Consider the following 22,524-nt stretch of genomic DNA (forward strand, 5'->3'; position numbering starts at 1 on the left):
AGCAATTAGGTCCCATCAGTAACTAAAAATAATTCAGAATTAAAATTCTATTCAATTATTAAATATAATTAAAATTATATAAAGTTATATTAAAATTAAAATATAATTAAAATTATATTTATATTAAAATTATATTTTAGAATTAAAGTTATATTATCCTAGGGGGACCAACCCCTTAAAAAAAAAAAAAAAATAAATAAATAAAATAAAATAAAAATAAAAATAATAATAATAATAATAAAATTTATAAGTTAAAATTAAAAAAATAAATAAATAAATAAAATAAAATAATAATAATAATAATAATAGATAATAAATACGTAAGTTAAAAAAAAAAAAAAGAAAAAAAAAAAAAAAAGACTAGGACGAGAGTGCTGGGACCCAACACCGACTGATTTTCCAGCCATCATCTCTATTGAGATTACTCGGCCTCTTTTCAATCTCAAGCGCCTCCCTAAATTTCCGATGATGGAAGTGCGAAACCTTCGCAATAACACTAGCTTCCTCAATACAAACATGATGATTGGTTTTCTCGGCGTGCTCAGCTAAAGCGGAAGACTTAGTACGCCTATGCTTGAGATCTGCTACATGCTCACTAATCCGCTGATTAATGGAGCGACCAGTTTCCCCAATGTAGGGGGTCCCACAGGAACAGGGGATCAAGTACACACCTTTCATATCTTTAGGGTCGATAGGATCCTTCGCTGATCTGAGGGACATGCGAATGGTGTTCAGGGGCCTAAAGGTCACAGGGACATCATGTGACCTGAGAATCCTACCAATCTTATCAGTAGTCCCCTGAACATACGGAAGAAGGACGCCAGGAACTCGCTCCTTAGGTTCACGATGAGACAGTGAATTCTTCGAAGCTTTAAGGAAAGCCCTCTGACCCAGGAATCTACTAAAACCATTCTCAACAAAGACATCAAGGAGATGGGATTTCTCCTTCTCAAAACTCTCCTTATCCGAGATCCTTAGGGCCCGCGTAGCCAAGGTATTGAGAACACCCATCTTTTGAGCCGCGAAATGATGGGAACTGGCATGAAGATACTGCTCAGTATGCGTTTTCTTCCGAAAAACTTGGTGGCCGAGGGAACCATCACTATTCTTAGAAATAAGAATATCGAGGAACGGAAGGCAACCATCGACCTCCTATATTTTATGACAAATCCAAGCACATTGAAATCAGATATCATTTCATTCGAGACATGGTACAGAAAGGAGCAGTGAGACTCCACCATATTCAAACTAATGAGCAGATTGTTGATATACTTACCAAAACAATGCCGAAGAAGAAATTTCTAGTCTTCAGAGATATGCTTGGATTAAGGGATGTACCCCTTCCGAGTCCGGGACCCAACTGATCAAGAACACTAAGATGTGTGCTCTTAACCCCTAGTTGAGCTCCCAGGGATGAGGAATTGAGCTAGTGAGCTCCTGGGGATGAGGTCCCTCCAATCAGGAGTATGCCCCAGTCATGCATCTTGTTTCCCACCCATCTGGCCAATGGGTGTTGGCTACTTGAGATCGGATTGTGATCCTTACCAGTCATGGTAAGTAGTATCTCGCTCAAGTTTGAAGATGTTGGTGTTCTTGAATTATTATGGATTCTTAGCCTATGTGTTGAGCTATTATGGATTCTTAGCCTCATTGGCTGAGCAGTGGTTTCTTAGTCTTCATGACTGAGCGGTATTCATTCTAGGTGGTAGCATGAGTCTCCCCGATGGTATTTGTTCCAGGTTGTAGCATGTGGCTCCCTGATGCTGGGTGGAAGCATCTGGCTCCCCGATGATATTTAGGTTAGGTTGGAGCTTGAGACTCCCCAGTAATGGTTTCTTAGCCTTTATTTGGCTGAGCTTGGATTCAAGGTGGTAGTTGAGGCTCCCCTGCCATGAGTATTCTTCTTTAGATTCGAGAATGTTCAGCATGAGCCATGATGATTTGACAAGTACAGCAGTTTTGACACTATTGATGGAAATTCCTCCCTAGTTGAGAGGGAGTGTTGAATTTTGTGCAACTAAGGGAGAAATTTCCCTAGAAAAACACTCTATGAGTTAACCCCTTTCACCCTTGAAGCGAATTATTTCTCAAGTGCAAATTATTTTTATAAGTGCAAAAGTTATTTCAAAATTGTTTTATAAAGGTATTTTGACATGTGCAAAATAAAATCACTTAAGTGATCTAATTCGACATGTGCAAAAATGGATCACTCTAGGAGCTTCCAAAAACCTAATTCAAGTTAGGGATTTTGTCTCAAAGATTCCTATATATTGAAGAGAAGCCTTCATTTGCAACACATCGAGTTCTCTCTCTCTTACTTTGGTGATCTAGCTCTTGCATTGGTGATCACACCCTCGCATCAATAATTTATCTCTCTTATTGTTAGCAGATCTATTGTAGATTTGCAAATCTCTGATTATCAATGGCAGATCTCTTATCATCATTGGAAGATCTCTTATTATCAGTGGCAGATCTTTGATTATCAGTGGCAGATCTCTTATCATCATTGGCAAATCTCTTATTATCAGTGGAAAATCTCTAATTATCAGTGGCAGATTACTTATCATCATTGGCAGATCTCTTATTATCAATGGTAGACCTCTGATTATCAGTGGCAGATCTGTTGTCATCATTAGTGATCTCTTTTGCATTGGTGATAAAGCCATTGTATCAGTATTTTATCTCTCTCATTGTTAGCAGATTTATTGGAAGCCTGTTATTTCGTTTCATCATTGGCAGATCTAGTGGAGATTTCTCTCTCGCATTTCTGGAGATTTCTTTCTTGCATTATTGTTTGGCAAATTTCGTACTATTGGGACAGCAGGTTCCTCAGTACATTTTGGTCCAGTCTCTGGTCGATGTTGGACACCAAACTCACTAAGTCCACCGCCTTCCATCCTCAAACTAATGGCTAGACAGAGGTTGTCAATAGGATGATCGTACACATTCTACGCATGTACAACTCAAAGCATCCACGCACATGGGATGAGAGCCTCCCCTATGTTCAGCACAGCTACAACCGGGCTCTCCACAACTCGACTAGCCACAACCCTTTTCAGGTGGGTTTGGGATTCCAGCCACTATGTCCCATTGATGTGGCCATGCCATTTGCAGCTACTCACGCAGATTCGGCTCATGTCCAGTCCGAAACAGATAAGGCAAACAGCTTCATTGAGCACATCCAACATATTTGCCAGCAGGTCCACGACATTCTGAAGAAATCAAATGCCAAGTACAAGCAGCGACATGATCAACATCGAGTGCCACACAAGTTTCAGGTGGGTGACAAAGTCTGGTTGCATTTGCAAAAGGAACGTCTTACCAGAGCCTATCGGAAACTCAAACCACTCTAATATGGTCCTTACACCATTACCAAGGCTGTGGGAGACAATGCATTTGAGCTCAGCATTGCCCCATTCCTTGGCCTGCACCCAGTGTTCAATGTGGACCGCCTTCATCATACTTTCCACCATTACTAGACACATCCGACATTGCAGAACAGCTCACACCCATAGAGTTAAATCTAGATTGCATAGAACAAGCTGCAACTGATCGAATCATGGACACACAGATCAAGGACACTCGCCAGCAGAATATCCAACTGTATCGAATTGTCAAAGCAGGTCAACTCCTTCACCAGGGCAAGTGGTTCACCAGGGACCAAGTTCAGCAGAAGTTTCCTCATCTCATGGAGGAACTCAACGCAATGGGGAACATTGCTTCCTAAGGGGGGAGGAATGATCCAGGTGGATATTGGTGGCCACCCGCCAAGTCCACTTGGACCCCCACCATTGTTTCTTTCAGCTTTTTAGTTTCCTTAATTGTAGCACAGTTTACTATTTTTAACAGTTTTTCGAGTCCTGAACTTCCAGAGCCATTTTGAGGCCCTAAATGACGTTTTTTGGGAAAACTAGGAGCAACATTGGTTCATGAACCGATGTTGCTCTTCCCAAAGTTGTAGTTCTCGGATAGATCTTTCTAACAAGATATTGTGCACGTCAAATGGAGATCGCATGCCAAAGTTACGACCCTGGGAAGTTGATGTACCAATTTACCCAAATGGGGCTCACAGTTTGGTGTTTCATCTTCTAGGGTTAGGTTTTTGGATGTTTAGGGTTATCCATTGTTTCTCAACAATAAATAGACCTTCAAGCCTCCTCGTAACACAGTTTAGAGGCATGTAGCCACCGCATATCTTCTCAGAGATACGCTACCATCACCCTAGCTAGTCTATTTCCATTTCTATTTGTAAGCATATTTCAGTATTTTACAGTAATAAAATTAAGTATTATTTCTGCTGCATCTCTATATGTATGGTTATATCTGTAATTTGTTGCATTCCTGTTTAAATCCGGATCACAATGGGCCTTAGTCCCAAAGTGTTGTTGTGCCCTCTATTTTTAGCCTACAAACTAGGCCTGCTAGTTTGTGCAGCAAGAGCCACCATATGGTCTTTCTATTTCTTTTAGTTGATCAACCTCCCAAGGTACATTTCCAAGCCTTACCCAAGTATGAGGATGTGTGGGTGCCAAATCCCAATGAACCGGTGGACAGTTGAACCCAAAGAATGGAGGTGGAATCGAAGCTCATAATGTAAGATGGAAAGTGGTAAGTTTGGAATAGGGAGAGATGGGGCTACACTATATCAATCATGGTTTCCCAAGCAGTGCCCCTCCTATACTGTTAATTTTAGGTATGTTCTACGCTAGAGCAATTTATTTAAATTTTCACAGTTAGCAATCACATCAACATTAAGGTAAACTGCAGATAGAACATAAATATAAATCGCAGAAGACAAGCCAAGACAAGAGGACACAAGATGTGGCGCTAGCCAGGGACAAACCCCAATGTGGGGAACCCTTGATCAATTCTTCTTTTATGTTCTTCAAATTTTAGCATAGAAAGTGAGAGAGATAGTACATTTACAATAGAAGTCTATATTTTGACTTTTGATATCACATGAGATCAGTTGAAGACATATTGCTTCAACTGATTCTCTAAGGTGACTGCTTCACCTATCGTAGTGTTGTATTTCATCCATTTGCAACACCTTGCCGTGTAGCACCATGTTGTACCATCACAGTGCTGGACCTGATGACTGAGCTGCTCTCATCTGCTCTCATCATCATGCTGCCCATCACGCTGCATCTTCCATCATCATGCAGTCTCACTCCCGATCATGCTGCCCTTTACATCATTATGTAGTCTTACTGATCATGTTGCCCTTTACATCATTATGTAGTCTCATTACTGATCATGCTACCCTTTACTAACATGCCCAGCATCTTAGTGCTGTACCAAAATATCACTGAGTTGTTCTCATTGATCCAAGAGAGGTTCCATCACTGTTAGTGCAACCCTCTTGCTCCTTGAATAGCTTATCCTTGAGGTTGCACTACTAGTCAAATCCATGTTGTCTAAGGTTCTTCTATGACAGCATTTAGTCACCATGAATCTATACTCAATGTTTATCCTCACGCTGTCACCTACAACAAAACAGGTCTCCTTGCTGCTCTTAGATGTCTCCATTTGACTGCGTATAGGGCTGCTAGGACAGCGGATAAGTTAAGGGTTGTTTGGACAGCGTATTGACTATGGCTCCTTCTGCAGTTATCTCACCTGACTGCGGCCTTCTCTTTATTACTGTGGCTACCATCTATTGCGGCTACCATCTATGCTTGCAGGATTATGACTGCGGCTTGACTGCGGCCTTCTCTTTATTACGGCGGCTACCATCTATGCCTGCGGGATTATGACTTGCTTCACTACATTACCACTACGGCTACCATGTATGCCTGCAGCTCTATCTCATGCTTGACTGTGGCTCTTTCTACTGCAGCTATCCTTGACTGCATTTAGAACCTCTTTTCTGGACTGCGTATAAGGTGTTACATGAACACGTACATGACATGCCATGCATATAACTGTGGTAGGGCTCCTTCCAACTGCGGCTTCACCATGAACAGCGTATAAGGCTTCCATAACTACGAAAGAGTCTTTATTGACTGCGTTGGATTAGGGCATCATCTACAGCTAGGGCATCCAACTTATTCTTTAGTGTCTTCTCCTTCTCCAAAAACCCAAGACGTGGAGAGGAGGAGATCACATCAAGATAGTGTGTGTAAATGACTTCAAATCCTCTTCTATTTATCCTAAAACATAGATGATGAATAGACATGTCTATTGGGCTTTTGAGCCTACTCAAGTTGTTGGCCGACTTGACAATTTATTTTAGAACATAAATAAATTCATAACTTCATAAATACTTATCGGAATCGGATGATCTTTAGATCAATCCTACACCTCTCGATGAGAGGGATCCAATAAAAATATCAGCTGCCATAAATAAGATGACCCACATGGAGTTTGGCCCTAGTTGCCAATTTTAACATATACCCATTGGGCCATTAGGGTAAGTCCCACTAGACTAGGATTGAAAATTAACCCCCTATTTAAGGTTAGGGAACAAGGTCACAGCCAAGACCCTTCTTTCTTCCAAGTTAGTCAATAATCCATGTCAAATGCCCAAATACAAACAAGCATAAACACCCAATTGCAGAATGAATAAAGTACCTTTTGATCAAAAGCTCACCTTCCAACATATGCTCTTGGCAAACAGGCGAGGAAACATATGACTGATTCAGGTGGTGGAGATATGAATGGCACATCGTCATTGGCTACTAGTGGCTCTCAGGGCTGTTGGCTACAGGCTGGAAGAGATCATAGGAGAAAATTTATCTTATGGGGGTCACCCACTTTGGGTGGGTAACATGTAGAATAGCAACACGGAGTCCCACATTTAAGCGGTTAAGTTTTACCCCAAAAAACATCATTTAAGGCCCCAAACTAAGCCCAAAAAGTTTCAGACCCCAATTCTCCAAACTACGTCCCACTGATAAACTGCTCCTATAAATTAATTCCTTTGATTTTCCCACTCTGAAAGCATTGAGATGGATGAAAAATTATATAGTGATCAATCTGGATCAGACCCCTACCCACTGCCATGTTCAACCTAACTAGAACTCTAGGTGCAAGAGCATTAGGTCCAACTTCATCTTCACAGTTGCCTCCACATCAACAACTATATGCAGCTCAAGGTGCTAAGAAGTAGGGAAAATAGGCAGCCGAAATAGAATAATTTTCTCTTTCCACTTATTAGTTGCCATATTAGCGTTTATCAATTTTCAGACTTCAGTTTCTAATATCTGTTTCGGAAATTAGGCACATGGCCTATTTTATAAACATAACTCTTTAGTCATGATGGCCTACTTCATTTCATAAATTCAGTCTGCTTCATATTATTTTACTGTACTTTAAATCTTTGTAAGTTTGTACTTTGTGACTGCGTTTGCAGTATGTTTTACCTATGTAGTACGAAACGGTTGATGCCCCATGATTAATCTAGATTCTATCATGTTGACCTGTTTACAACTTTATAATAATGTAGACAAGTAGCAATACATTTGTCTGATTTCATCTTTTCAGAAACTAATTTGGTCTTCTGCACGTTTTTGTGAATATATATGCATTGAAATAGAAAAATATATATATTCTATAAAAAATGCTCCCAGGTTATTTTTTGGAAATGGTGCTCCTATCAATCCTGCCCCTGCTTCACTCATGCTCTGGCAATATTGGGTTCAACAGATGAAGCTATTTTTATTTTTTGCATTTCTGCATATATATATATATGTGTGTGTGTGTGTGTGTGTATCTTAGCCATATACAGATTGTTCTCAAAATTTTCTATATCTGTGTTCATGTAACTATATCCAAATTCTATCCAAACTTTAGGCTTTGAGGTAAATAAAAAAGTATTTGTAACATTATGCTATGTCATATAACAATAAGATTTTCAGTAAACAGGTTACTGCCAATAAATCAACAATGCCTTTCAACCAACTGCTGAACCAAAATAAAGACAGGTAAACCATGCACAGACAATTATGTTTTTATCTCCCTCTATGCTACTGGGTTTAATTGTCCGTATCTTATAATTTTACAAAATTAGTTCTCTAATGTAAACTTCTCAACCGCAAAACAAAGGACATACCCCAGAAGGAAGACATAGTTCCCAGTCAGATTATCAATATTCCTTGATCTCTGCAGTAGTACAAGCTGAGGAAGAATGGCGACTGCTTCAAGATACAATGAAAATGTCCAAAAAACCTATTCAAGCAGTTACCCTCTGTTAGACCAGGAAAGAAATTTAAAGGATGTAAATCTGACCTCTACTTTTAGAAAGAGCAGAATATTCTTCACGGGATAATTCCAATTTAGAACACATGGTAACTGTATCAGTAAATCTAAGTTAAAATATATCCCCCAAAAAGGTAATCATGATATTTGATGTCTCATTACACAAATGGCAGCAGCACTGCGCCTGATAGTACTGTCTCAGCTACAGACAATATTTGAATATGGTTTCACTGTTTTATATAATTCTTAAACAACAGGATCAATCCTGCTAGCTGCATAATTTGCATAAATGACTGGAACTGATTACCATGACTTTGGATACCCAGAGCATGTAACCTTCAAAATTGACGGTATATATTGCAAATTTACAGCAGGTGGATGAAAACAACAAGAGTCAAAGAATTAACATGCGAAGAAATTGTTTTTGTAATCCCCTTTGCCCTATTATGAAACCAACGAGCTATTAGTCAAATAAATAACGTGAGAAGATAATGTTTTTGCAATCCCCTTTGCCCGATTACCTACATCCTTTCCAGAGTGTTAGCATATTACCTAATGTATAGTATTCGTTTTTGGACCTTCAGCATCTTGACTTTTAATTATGGAGATATGTAAATGTCATGATCCCTGAAATAAAGAAAGGAAAAAGTAAAACATGTACTCACCTCACGTACAGTAAACCTGGGGTTTATCAGAAGTGCCAGCAATAAACATGGTATGATGAGAAAATGATGTCGAAAGGTGTCTTGATCTCTGTCGTATGTCTGACGAACAACCTTATGATACCTCATATACCACACAATAGTGAATGATGTCACCAAGAAAATAATCTTCATAACTGTATTGTAGAATGAAATATAGTTTGTGAACATGTCCAGATACCGCGTAGCAAAGACAAGAACATAAAGTTCTTGTGTCTTAAGTGAAATTCCTGATGAACACAACACACGAAATGATATTCTGAGAAATATTACAATCAAACAACAAAAATCAAATCACGTGTTTTCAGATAACATTTCCAAGTAAAAGTGTCTTCCTATTAAAACTCCTCTTTTTCATCTTGTGAGTAATATGTCACCTACAAGATTTAATTTTATTAAATGGGCAGATTGAGGAACTCTCTGTTTTCAAAGATATTAAATCAACAGCTCAGAATGACCAGTCACCATATCTCATATATTTTCTCACCATCTCTACATGGAGTAACAACTAGATGCAAATCTTTGAAATAGATAAACACATAGACATTACAAATCAAATGGTTTCTGGCTGAAGCCTTGAGGAACCTACATTCTATCAAACACCTCAAGAATATGTTATCATAATTATTAATAAGTTTCCGAGGTATTTAAATGGATCATACTCCATTTCTAACTCTGAAACTGCTTTCAATATCTAGAACACTCTGCTAGTAATTGCTGAACTTGCCTCAGAATAGCAGAATAAAACAAGTCAGAAATTTCTTGCAGACGTTAAAAGTGCAATAATTGCATTGAAGGTAGACTTGACACTAGGAGACAATCTATTGCAGGTGCCTAGCAGTTGTATTTAGAAATAAGAAGCAATGCAAGAGAATCAAATATAACTTGCAATCAATGTGTCTGCAATAAATGATATTTTGCACAGATGGATACAATACAACATATGCAAAAAGTGCAACAATGTGAACATGGTGGTTGGAAGACCAGTGAACTAGTTTTAGCTAATATCACATATTAAGGCTTCATCTTTGATTAAAAATTTCCAAGGTAGTGTTGATGTTTGTAGCTTGGGCAGGTACTTCTGCACAGGCGTAAGTGTCTAGGCATGCAGAAGTCGCCCAAGATCTCCTCAAGACACTTGCTTATGTAATGATCCATCTTTAGTTACCAATAGAATATGATTATTAGCATGCATACAAGGCCTGCATATGCTAGCTACATACGCAAGCATCGCATGCATTACGCTAGTATACATACCAATTTAATTATATAAAATGTATGTGTATGGAAAATGAAATAATTGTTAAAAGTATCAATTAATACCCTGATTATTAAAAATACCATAGTCTGACCCGGATGCGGGTGTTAATGTAGCGCATTTATGAGGGTTCTCTCATTGCAGGCAGCTGTCCCTGCACCTGGCTCGCGGATGAGGACTGCATATCTCAATGGCATGCGAAATTAATTGGATAGAGGACGGAATGATGGTCGCACAGATCGTCTTTAATGTGCGCCTGGTTCGAGAGTTTACGCTCGAGGTTTTATTCATGGCCTGGTGTCTGGTTCACGCCATTGCTCTTGGTTCTTTTCACCTCCGCCTGATTTTCTTCCCGCACCCCTGTCTCGTTCAGGTAGTCTGGAAGCACGCCTGGGTTTTATGTATTGCCTGGTTCCTCTGTGCTCAGTCCTTCCCCCTTCAGCTCTGCCATTTTCCCTTTCTTGGTTGTTCAGACAATTCGAAGATGCCTCGCCGTCGAGGAGTCTCTCGCCGTGGAGGCAATACTGGTAATAGAGGCAGGGCCTCTCATTCTGCTCCTCAGAACGTAATCCCCATTGCTTCGGCCTCCCCGTCCTCTCCGCCCTCTGGCCATGCTGGACCTCTCCCGCACAACTCCTTTCAAACAACCCGCTTCACCTTCCATAGCAGGCTCAACAGGCCAGTATTGTCAGCCAGTATCACTGTTATTCTTGCTGAGGAGGAGGATAAACCCAGCAGCTCAGCCCACACCACCACCTCTCAGTCTCAGGATGACAGTGTCCTTCAGGGGGAGATGGCTGGGGTCGTGTTTAATGAAGACAACATGCAGGAAGATAGCATTGTTCCTGAGGCGCCTCAGCATCCGGCAGAATCGAGTCAGCGCGAGGTCCTTGCTTGTGGGCCGGTTCATCATGCAGGTAGCATCTTGAATCTGGTAATTCCTCCAGATGGTGGTATCGAGGGGAATGAAGACAATGGATTCGTCACTTGGATTGCCTCGTCCAGCCAGGTGGACAAGGATGCGCCCGACTCTCCGCAACATGCCGAATGATGTTGGTTCATTGCCTACGGGTGGCACTCTTGCCTTTGCTCTGTTTTATTTTATGTTATGTGTCTATGTTTTGGGTCTCTGGTTATGGGTCTGGTCTCAGTTCTCGTCTTGTATCGGTGCGAGCCAACTTGATCTTGATGTGCAGCAACAACTCTTGGTTTGGCAAGTTTTGTTTTTGCCTCATTTTTGTCCATGGCGGGTATGACAGAATGTTTACCAGTAAAGCCATTGCAGGCGATAGTAATGTTGTGTTAGACTCAGAACAGAATTATTTTTTTGTGTGTCAGGGTCTAACAAATCATGTTTTGAAGTCTCTTAATCCTGAAAGGGCAGATAGCAGGATATGTATGTCTCAGAATCTCTGGTTGAGGGCTGGCTTCTGCCCCCTCTGAGGTCTCGACCTCCATGTACATATTTTTCTCTTTTTTAATAGAATTAGTCTTTACGCAGAAGAAAAATAAATTAATTAATTAATTAATTTAAAAAAAAAAAAAAAAAAAATACACTAGTCTGTATTAATTTGATTTCATTAATAAAACTTTAAATAAATAATAAAGTATTGTTATTCTAAATGGAACACGATTAATTTAATTTCATAAATTTGGACAAGACATGCAAAAGTAATCTAGAAGAGTCCCCTGCTTGAGTTGGTGGAACCGACAAACTCAAAAGCTCACTTAAATATATATTTAATTAAAAATGAAGACAACCGACTTAAGTAATAATGAATAAATGGATAAGATCGAAGTGAATGGTTGAGAGGAGGCTGGGGGTTTCTTCGGAGGGAAGAAACCCTCCCTATATAGAAATCAAAAATGAGAAGTGGGGGGGTTCATTTTTTGGCACGGGAAATTGTGATTGGGAGAAGAATTGAGGGACGAGCCTTGGGCTCAACATTCGACTGTAAATCTATGAGACTTGGGTGTTGTTCCTGGAGTTTTGGACTCGGGGGCTAGAAGACTTCGCTCTCGAAGTCTTCTAAGTCTGGGAGCCGAAGAGGCTGATCCCAGATAGGCAAGAAGGAATTGGTTGGCTTGGTATCGGGAGCGCAAGACTCAGATTCAGCCCGGAGCACGTCGTCCAGCGATTGACATCAATTGGGAAAACCAGGTATGTGCATAAGTTTAAATTGGGATGTTTAGTTATGAACTTGATTAGAAGAAATATATTGCTAGAAATGAAATTATAATGATAGGCATATACTGCTAGAAATGAAATTATAATGACAGGCTTTACAGCTCAAGAGTGAACAAGTTGCTAATGTAACTTAGCCTAAGTTTTAAACTTAGGAAAAGCACAGAATTATTATGTTAGCTAATTGAGCTAAAGTAAACTTAGGAAAACTAGAGTAAATTACTTTAATGATTATGTTTTAATCTCAGCCCTTGATCTCAGGTGAAGAAAGATCTAATCTCAGTTGTTGATCACTTTGGAGATTAGGGTTAGGGATTTAACTCAATGTAAAGTTATAAAAGCAAGGCTAAGGAGAGGAGAAGACACACCATACAGTAGCACACTGATAGAGGCATCTCAAATGACAAGTGTGATAATCTAGTGTGCTAGGTCCAAGGAAGCGCAGAAGGGGATCATTGGAGATCTAGATCAGCCAAGGAAATTTAGGACCGATCTAGGGCCTGATCTACTAAATCAAATCCAAAGCATTATGTATCTGTAATTATCTCAGTTGGCAATTATCCTAGGATGGGGGGCCAAGTAAGTTCATCTCTTATGTATCCAAGAAGATTACGTGAAGAAAATATTCAATGCCCTAGTAAGTCTTTTCCAAAGTTAGAACATAAATAGAAAGATGATATTGTTAAACAAACTCAAATCCATAGAGATGACCAAATTAGACATAATTACCAGTTACCTTATGAAGATCGCATAGATTCAAGATCATTCGCAACAATTGGGGAGAAGGGGCAAACGCAGAGCTAGAGAACATGGCATTGAATAGTTTCCCATCTTCAAGAGAATCATTTGTCAAACATATTTGTGCTCGGCAAAATCTTCTTGACTTTGAGAGACTTTGGGGTGACTACATCTAAGAGGAGACTCAGATGGAGTCAAAGGCCAGCAAGAAGGGTGGTCATGAGAACCTACCACTATTTGGTTAGTCAAATAAGGGCAAAGGTAAAGGATCCAACAAGGGTAAGGGAAGGGTGAGGAGTCAACTTCACATCTAGCAAAGAAGGACTTGAGCAAAACAAGTGCTTCGTTTGTCATAAGCACAATCATTATGCAGTAGATTATCCAGAGAAGAAGAAGGGTAAATGAAAGCAACCAACAGAGGTAGGTAGCAATGTCTGCAGAAACTCAATTCAATGAGTTTGCTACCAAGTTCAAGAAGGATTTCTCAATGATATCTTGCCTTTCTACCAGTGCAATTCCACATATCTTTTGTGCTATGTGGATAGTGAGGCATCTCAACATATGACATAAGTTCGACAGTGGTTTTCCAGTCTGAAGACGCAGGACTCACGGGCACAAGTTGAGTTTGGTGAATATTCCAAGTACCTAATAGTAGGAGTTGGTACTAATCCCTTTCAGCTAGAGTCAAGTAATTCTTTAGATTTTAAAAATGTCTTGTTTGTTCCAAGTCATCAGAAGAATTTTCCTTTAGTTTTAGTCATGGAGGATAAGGGCATTGCAGTGGAGGTCAAGAACCAACAAGTCCTTATTAGCCCGAAGGATTCTAGCCCAAATACAACTCAAGTAATAAGGGTTAGAGAAGCTAACTTGTACAAGTTGTAGGGTGAACTTGTTCGAGCTTTAGTGCCTAACAATGAAAGCTTGTGCAAGTTGTCGCAGAAGAGGATGGGGCACCTGCATCAAGGAGCATCGCCTATTCTAAAGGAGATAGTCACAAGTCTTCCAAAGTTTAGTGTTGAGTAACATCGTGTATACAAAGGGCACATGCTTGGCAAGAATTCCAAAGTTGCTTTCCCGAGTAGTGAGAGTAGGTCTAAGGGGATTCTATACCTAGTACATTTGGATGTTTGTGGAACGATGTCGATAGTGTCAATAACAGGAAGCATGTATTATGTTTCCTTTATTGATGATGTTTCTCAAAAGACTTGGATCTACTTCTTAAAGACCAAGGATAATGTCTTTGGAGAGTTTCAGGAGTTCAAAGCTCTAGTTCAAAACCAAATAGGGAAGATGATAAAAGTCTTTGTTGAAAAATGTAACTTGTGTCGGTCTTCATAATGTAATAAAATGTAATTTTTATCATTCATTATTATTATTTTATTTTCTGGTTAAAGAATGTTCTTCATGCTTATAGAGTCAAAAGAATTTATTGTGAGTTAAAAAGAAAAATGTATTTGAGTCTAGTCCCATTTGGACTTTTGTAAAGAAAAGAATTTTGAATTTTTATTGAGTCAAAGTCCACCAAAATGTACAAATCGGCCCTCCTTGTAAACAAGTTGGCCTGGGCCTCCAAGAGCCACCCATTCAACCTCCTAGACAGATATATATAGAGGACAGTTCGATCACTTTGAGGGACATCCATTCATCATCATCATACATATCTTCTACACCTAACTAATACAAAAAGGACAAAGAAGTAGGAAATAAATAAATCGCACAAGTGAAGGAATTTATGTGTAAGAAAGACGAATTTCAGAACTTATTGCAGGCCCGAAATTTCGGAAGCGAGATTTTAGGGAGGCTCGAAATTTAAGGAAAGTGACTTTTTGACTTATGTTGACTTTGCATGTGGAGGTGACTTGGAGGAGGGTTGAACTTTGGAATTTTGGCAGCAGTTTTAGTCTTGGTCTTGGTCCTGGATATCTCATTTTGATCTGATTCTATAAGAGAAGGATTGTTGTTGTGTTTTCCCCCTTGCGGAGTTTTGCCCTGTCTTCGAGCCTAACTTTTGGTGTCTCTTGTCTTTTTTGCATTATGATCTCTACTTTCTTGTTTTGAATGGTAAACGCTTGGTGAATAAGAAAGGAAAAACAAAAGAAAAACATTAAATAACTTCACAAGTATTTATCATGTTAAAAAATTCCCTTGCATTGGAATTTCAACATGGTATCAGAGCTATGGTGAAGACAGGAGCACTAATGAAGAAACTGGAGCATAGAAAAGAAACATCTGAGCATCCAAATCCTAGAAAAGAAGCAGATCCACACATGTGATGACACTTTTGAATAGTCCGAACCTATGGTGATACTCTGTGAGCAGTCTGAACCTGTGGTAGCATTTGTGAACAAGTCCAAAACTGCGGTGATACTCTGAACAAGATTCAAACCTGTGAAGCAATCTAAAATTCGGTAGTGGCTTGATATAAGCTCTGTGACATATCTCTCTTTGTTATACAAATCTGTGGCATATTTCTTGTGACATATATGATGTGAGTTTCTATGACATAACTCACTGTGCTAATACAAATTTCAAAGGTACATAATGATGCAAATTTTAGAGGCATCTTCTCCTATGGTAATACAAGCTTCAGTAGCACTCGCTCAAATAAATTACAAGGCCAAAGCTTATTATTTAAAAATACTGACACCCGGAACGAAGTAGTATGCAAATTTTGTGGCAAACATACATGTGATATATGAGAACTCTTGTTTTAAGGACGTTACTCTGTTACATGCAAACTTCAAAGAACCGAAGTATACTCTTTCTCCAAGTGCTATATCCCTGTGGAATCATGTGGAGTGATCTCAAAACATTGCAAAGAAAGCTACAGGAAAATGCGAGCCACAAGAAGTCTACTATATCAGTGATGATGCAAGCTACAGGAGGATAATTTTTGTGTGGCATTCAAACTTACTATGGCTATATGATATCCCAACTCACTATGGCATCATATTATACCATATCTCTGAAATTCAAGCTGTCATCACTATAAAATCCAAGTTACCTGTTAATAAAAGGCCGAGACCTTGTAGTTGATCTCTGTGACATATCAAATTTTGGTGACAAAGTAAAGAAGTGTGATATATCCCCTTGAAAAGAAAATTATGACTTGAAAATATCTGAATTTACACCTGTGACAAGAGGTTCGAACCATCCATAGCATTCAAGTTATCTATGTTGCAAGTATCAAAGTCAGAGGCATTATGTTGGCACTGAGAATATTACAAATGATAAAGTCTAGGCATACGAGTTCAAGCAGATCAAAGTGACATACTATTTTGTGTTTCAAACCCTGGAGAAAGGTCTGCACCATATTACCTGTGCAATTAAGATCTGAATCAGTGGATAAGTGTGCTGGAAGAACTGAAGTCGCGAGGGTTGAATGTCTGTATCCTCAGTAATACATCAAGGTACATAGTGGAAGGAACAGAAACTATAGGGATCATCTCTGTGGCACCAGCCTGTAAAGTACCCATGACATAGTAATATAAAAGAAAGAAGAATTACATTAATGAAGCCGACCTGAAGTCTGAAAGGAATGATTTAAAGGAATCAAAGTGTATGCAGAGATTGAACCTTCCCTTCGTAAGATCTCTATATTCTGTGATCCAAACTATATCCGAAAACCAAGACAAAGGACATTACAAGTAGCCCAAGGAAAACTCTGTGGTTTGTATCCTAGTTCGATGGTTGAAAATTTGAGGCACCTCTGTTGGAAAAAAATCATTTATGTTGCAAAGGGCCGAATCTCTATAAGGAAGGACAGTTAAAATTGAAAAGGTACATATAAATTTTGTGATCTATATCAAGTATATAGAACATGATACCAAGACTATTAGGTCATGATGAAGTCACTTCTTGGAATCAAGAGTAAGCTAATGATTTTTTGAAAAGATAGTGACAGGGTCTACAATGTACATAGATACATTAGAAATCGTGACTTAACTAATATGGTAGCATTCAGATTCTTTCTTTGTATATGATGACTAGTTTTTTGTGATCAATAAATGAAATGATTTCAATCTCATAGAAAGCTTGACAATAGCATCTCTAGGGTTTTGCAATTCTCTCTAGTAGTCTTGTAGAATTTGCAATTCTTAAATGGCAGAGCTTGAAGATTTTGGAGAATCTAGGGTTTGTAAACCCTAGCAAAGGTTTGAGTTAGAAAACCCTAGGAACAACAAAAAGCCTAACTAATTGTTTCTGCTGTAAAAAGAAAAACCTAGCTCTTGAAAGCAAGAAGGATATCATGTTGATGTAAGGACAAATCCAAGATTAAGAGGAAGTTGACTCTCCTTAAAGAAAAGTCCAGGAATGTTAGCAATGTCTAAGGCGGCAAACTCATCAAAGAAAGACATCCTATTAGGATATATAAATTATGTGGGAGTCGCCAGGGTGAAATCAGAGATGCTTAGAGAGATGCTTGCTTCACCCTACAAGCATTGACCTTAAAGTTCAATGAAGAACTAGAGCTTTGTTCTTCTAATGGAGTCGCCAAAATGATATGTCATTATTGTTGTATGCAAACAAGAGACACATCTTGTGTCCTTGACAACAATGCCAAAAATGTTGTTGCACAAACTAGCAGGCCTAGTTTGTAGGCTAAATTCCGACCTGATGCTCCCTCTGAACAGCGAAGTTTTCCTCCTTCGCCTCTGAGCTTCCCGTCTATCAAACTCGCTCTAATACCATTTGAAAATCTCTACGAAATTTCTATTGCAACAACTGGAATTAATTCTTCTAACTATAAAATTAATTATGCGATTTATTGCTACGGCAACAACGAATTAATCACACTGCAATCTTCACATATAAATTATTGTGGAAAATAAAAATGTTGGACACTGAGAAATGCTAACACACACAAAAATTGTGACACCATTATTTTTGGACAAAAGTTCCCAAAAAAACCCAATGTGGGAAAATCAGTTGCAGCAACTGAGGGTTTATATTATTATTATGCAGCAGAAATTCTGAGTACAATAAATGTCGCCAAATTGGCAATTTTACCCAAGAGAAATACTGGCAAAAATATACTGAGGGAATTTACCCTCTCTCTGAACAATCTCGACACTTGATTGCCTTTAAAAAGCAAGTCGTCCGCCCTGCTCTGTGCAGGCCCTGTGTCACCCTAGCGCATACCCTCTCATGCTCAACCTGGAATTGTTGTCAATCTAGTCGTCCTACTTGCCATTGAATGGGAAAATGCTTCTCTGACCCTCTGGAAAATCTTCCCGACCTCTAGAATTGAAAATGTCCTCCCCTTCAGCCAAATTGAACTGCTCACTTGAGGCTCTGCGTTGCCTCTACGCAGCCTCCTGGAGAATAATTTCGACCTCCTCTTTCTGACTCTCCAGAACTAGAAAACTTCCTTCGGATCACTGTTGACCTCTCCTGCCACCTGCTACTCGCCTCTTGGCTCGATCTCCACTGTTGAATCACTCCTACACTTAGGAATTCGAACTGCCTGGGCAACTGAGTATCTGCATTGGTGTGTCCTCAATCTAGCCATCGACCTCTTCTTATAATCTCTAGTTGGGACTCCAACAGCCAATATTAAAACTTAATCAATGGTTGAGATCATCTCCAAGTCGATCCACGTGAGTTTCTAGAGAATTCTCACCTTTCTCAATTAATTCCTATTCATTAAACCATTTTTCTTAAGTTAGACTTACGAAATTTTAATTATGGTCAATTAATTTAATTGAGGCATCTCTAGGTGGAATTTCCATAAACGATTCATGGGTTTTGGAGAACTCCTATGTTTTAGCTTCTCCACAAAGTCTCGAGACTAGAACACCATCTAATGCTACAAAAACTAACAGATTTTATGCCCAAAACCTAAGCCATGCAACATGGGGATACAAGGATATGGATTTGAGTATCCCTAAACAAGTACATAGACCTCTTGAAACAAGATATGTAAAATATGTAAATAATAATATTATACACACACACATAAAGTATATGAAAGTAAAAAAAATATTTCCTATTCCACCATTAGGTGTTTTCTACATTCCAATATGAGTGATATGACTAATTCCTTCGGTGCTTAACATGGAGTTGACACGTGGCATTTGACAAAAATTAATAACAAGAAAAGACACAATATTGAGAATAAGCAAAATATTTCAATCTTCACCTTAACTAAAATATGTCAATATCAATTTTATATGTGTATGTGTAAAGCAATTGAAAGTAAAATAATCTTATGGTTAAAACATTTCAATGGTGTGCTGCTCAATATGAGGGATATATGTAATTGAACCAAGAGCAGCTAGGTGCTCTATAGCCCAGTATGGGGAAGATGTAACGTTACATGATAACCAAAACAAAAAAAATCAAATAAAAATAGATTACGTATATGTATGTGACAACATCTAAAAAATTAAACCCAGATCTATCAGAATTGAAAGGGGTCAAATTTATTAAGATGCAATTTTTTTATTATTCAAAATGAAGGAATTAATACATGACATTAAATCAAATGATAAAAAAATTACACTTTAAGAAATCTGATCCTTCTTGGTGCTTGATAGATCCAGGTTTAAGATAGGTCTAAACTAATGTGTTCACGCACTTTCAAATCCTTTTCAAAATGATCATGTTGAAATCCACAACAATGTTGAAAAATTCAGCTCACAGAAGTCAGAGTGGGTAAAAGTTCAAATTGGACTTGCAAAAACTTGGTAACCACCTAGTAAAGGAAATCCTTCAAAATGAGCTATTTGTCATTTTCTTTTTAGAAATTATATTTGACATCAGTGAGGTTCTCCATTCAACCATCAGTTGGACTCATTGGGCGTCAAATAAACCATGAGTTACTCTTAGGTTATTCACTGCAGGTTTGACTTACCAGCAAAGAGTCAGACTAAGAACTGAGTTGAATTTGCTCAATCGAGCCAAGCAGAGTTTGATTCAGGGCCATTCGAACAACTAGTTGAATTTTTTTAACTACGGCTCATAAACAGACCCGTGTAGTTGCATGTCAAAGAAGGCCAGCAAAGTTCCTCCTAAATTCTTAAAAGGCTTAAACGTAGAAAAGCATACACGGCACCTACGTGTAATTTTCTAGTTTTACTAATCTTCAATCTAAGAGTTCCACCTATTGTTTACAATTATTGCTGCAGGTATAGCAAAAATTAGAAAAGAATCAAGGAGGTCAGGGGCTAGTTGACATTTGTGCACAGAGTCTTGTTTTGCTAATTAATTAGGTGATCGGAGCTTCAAGTGGTAATGCAACTTGGCAGGTTTGGCAAGTTTAGGACGGTAGAGCACAAGCATGGGATTAATGGCCCAATTTCTATGGCTGACACTGCTTCTGGATTTTAAAATTCAGGGTTAATTGTAACCAAGGTGAACCTGCAAATATTAGCAATCAATATCTATTTTCTTTATTGGAACTTCCGGAATTTTCGTAGGAAATGGAATCTTGGGCATGTGTTTTTGACTTTTTCTGGGATCTATGAGCTCGGTCAATAAGATAAGATACAAGGATTATGCAACAAGGGTTTAATTCAGGCATAATATGTGGAATCGATATAACTATGGCCACAATGCCTAGAGGGGCATATCTAGAAACCTAGTTCTGCATAAAAAGCATAAAGCAACCGATCTGGATCTGCTCGGTATCAACTATCCCAGACACTCGACCAATCTGCAAGAACTACAAATGGCTTAATGGTAAATCTACTTGGTAATATTACACATACATTACATATAATTGGATTAGCCCAGCCCCAAGGGTTAGGTCAATTGGTCGAGTCTATGTTGCTAAAGCAGCCCCAAGGGTTAGGTCAATCGGTCGAGTCTCTGTTACTAAAGCACCTTTGTCTTTGAAAGGGTCATGGTTCAATTCTCTTCACATTCTCCACATCAGACTCCGGCTCCATCCTCTCCACTCCGGGATTGAGCCCGCAGGAAATGATCCCTTTGGGTGGATCTACCTGGTATGAATATTCTGTAGACATTCTGTGGACCACGTAGGAAAAAAATCATTGGATTAGTCTGAAAACGGTGTAATTATAAGATTAATGAAGATGGAAGACTTGGCATGTGGGAACCAAATGGCTTCATAGAATCAAATATATTTAAATCAGTCTTTGTTCTTTCAAACTTCAGGTCCTAGGTTAATTGGTTCTATGCCAAGCTTTCTCCAGTAAGCACAGACTTGCTAGAACAGGTCTACATATACGTGGAAACCCTCTGGTCATATTTCTTGTTCAGTTTCCCAGTCACTGTTGCCGGTAACACACATGCGATGACTGATGGGATTGTGGTTAAGCAGTGACGAAAACAGTTTTTCATGCCACCCACAAAAGTTCAAATCCCTCCGAGGCGTGATTGAGATGTGATAGTTTATTTGCCCTAACCACCATAAAAAGCCAGAAGCTCTGCAGATGTTGTTCATTGATATATTGAAAATGGGGAATTTTAGTTCATCCGGGCAGAAGGTCTGCAAATGTTGTTGATTGATATATTGCAAATGGGGAATTTTAATTCAGCCAGAAGCTCTGTAAATGTTGTTGATTGATATATTGCAAATGGGGAATTTTAATTCATCTTTGCAGTCGTTTCAGTACAACTCTCAATCTGGGATAGAAATAGATATTTCATAATGGATATCTGTAGAATTTTTAGCAAACGAAATGAAACTCTGGAAGCTTAAACTTCTATGAAAAATATAAGCAAGGGAAGACGGTATTACCAGCACATGATTTCATAGAATGTATCTTGAGGAGCAAGACCATAATGCTAAGCAAATGGGTCATGTCCCCTAATAACCTGAACACGTTCATTTTTATTTATTTCAACTCTTTACACAGAGCAATATGTCCTTCCGCGATTCGGATGTGCGACCTCTGAAATTCAGATCCGCTGCTCTCTCTTTCAAAATCCGCCAATTTAAAACCCTTACTCACAAGCCGTATGAATCCCGCCAAATTATAAACAATTCCGTGCTTCGGAGAATAGATATCAGATGCCTTAGTAACAGACGACTTTTTTGGCAATTTTAGTTACAGATAACTTGGGAAAAACACGTTTACCCAAACGCAGGTTACGCTTCTGCAAATACGGAACAAAGAGGAGTACTAATCCTTCAAAAGCATTTACGAGCAGCGTATAGCATTAGTGTAGCATCATATGCCGTCACGTTGTAGCCATCGTTCATTGAAGAAGACCATCAATCAGCACCCCGGTGCAGTGTGAAATGTAATGTGGATATATTAAGTTGGAGTCAATATTTAAAAGATTTAATATTATAATAAATTAAAATTTTAGAAGGTTAAGTTTATGGTGGATTAAATTAGAATTTTAGAAAGTTAAGTAAATCGTGGATTATTATAGCTAATTGTAAATGAATTTAAATCTTTTAAAAATGAGGGTTCAAATGGTTGGAATTTTAATTGTACCGTGAAGTCTTTCTATTGAAAAGATATTGT

The 22,524-nt window shown here is 38.7% G+C and overlaps 1 protein-coding gene across 1 annotated transcript in view; it reads right to left on the reverse strand.

Annotated features, from left to right (window-relative positions):
- The window catches only part of LOC149234319 (ER lumen protein-retaining receptor-like), a 32,831-nt gene extending 10,549 nt beyond the window's left edge, over positions 1-22,282 (reverse strand). The window contains exons 1-3 of the mRNA XM_089371798.1: positions 21,789-22,282; positions 8,865-9,130; positions 8,054-8,169 (exon numbers count right to left, since the gene is read on the reverse strand). Of these exons, the coding sequence (XP_089227924.1) occupies positions 8,054-8,169; positions 8,865-9,130; positions 21,789-21,879 (473 nt within the window). The 5' untranslated portion in view covers positions 21,880-22,282. The remainder of the gene's footprint in view (positions 1-8,053; positions 8,170-8,864; positions 9,131-21,788) is intronic.
- Between the last annotated feature and the right edge of the window lie 242 nt (positions 22,283-22,524).

Source organism: Pinus tabuliformis, chromosome 8 (genome assembly GCF_031772625.1).
Source record: "Pinus tabuliformis cultivar Carrire ecotype Pingquan chromosome 8, CPIR1, whole genome shotgun sequence".
Lineage (NCBI taxonomy): Eukaryota > Viridiplantae > Streptophyta > Pinopsida > Pinales > Pinaceae > Pinus > Pinus tabuliformis.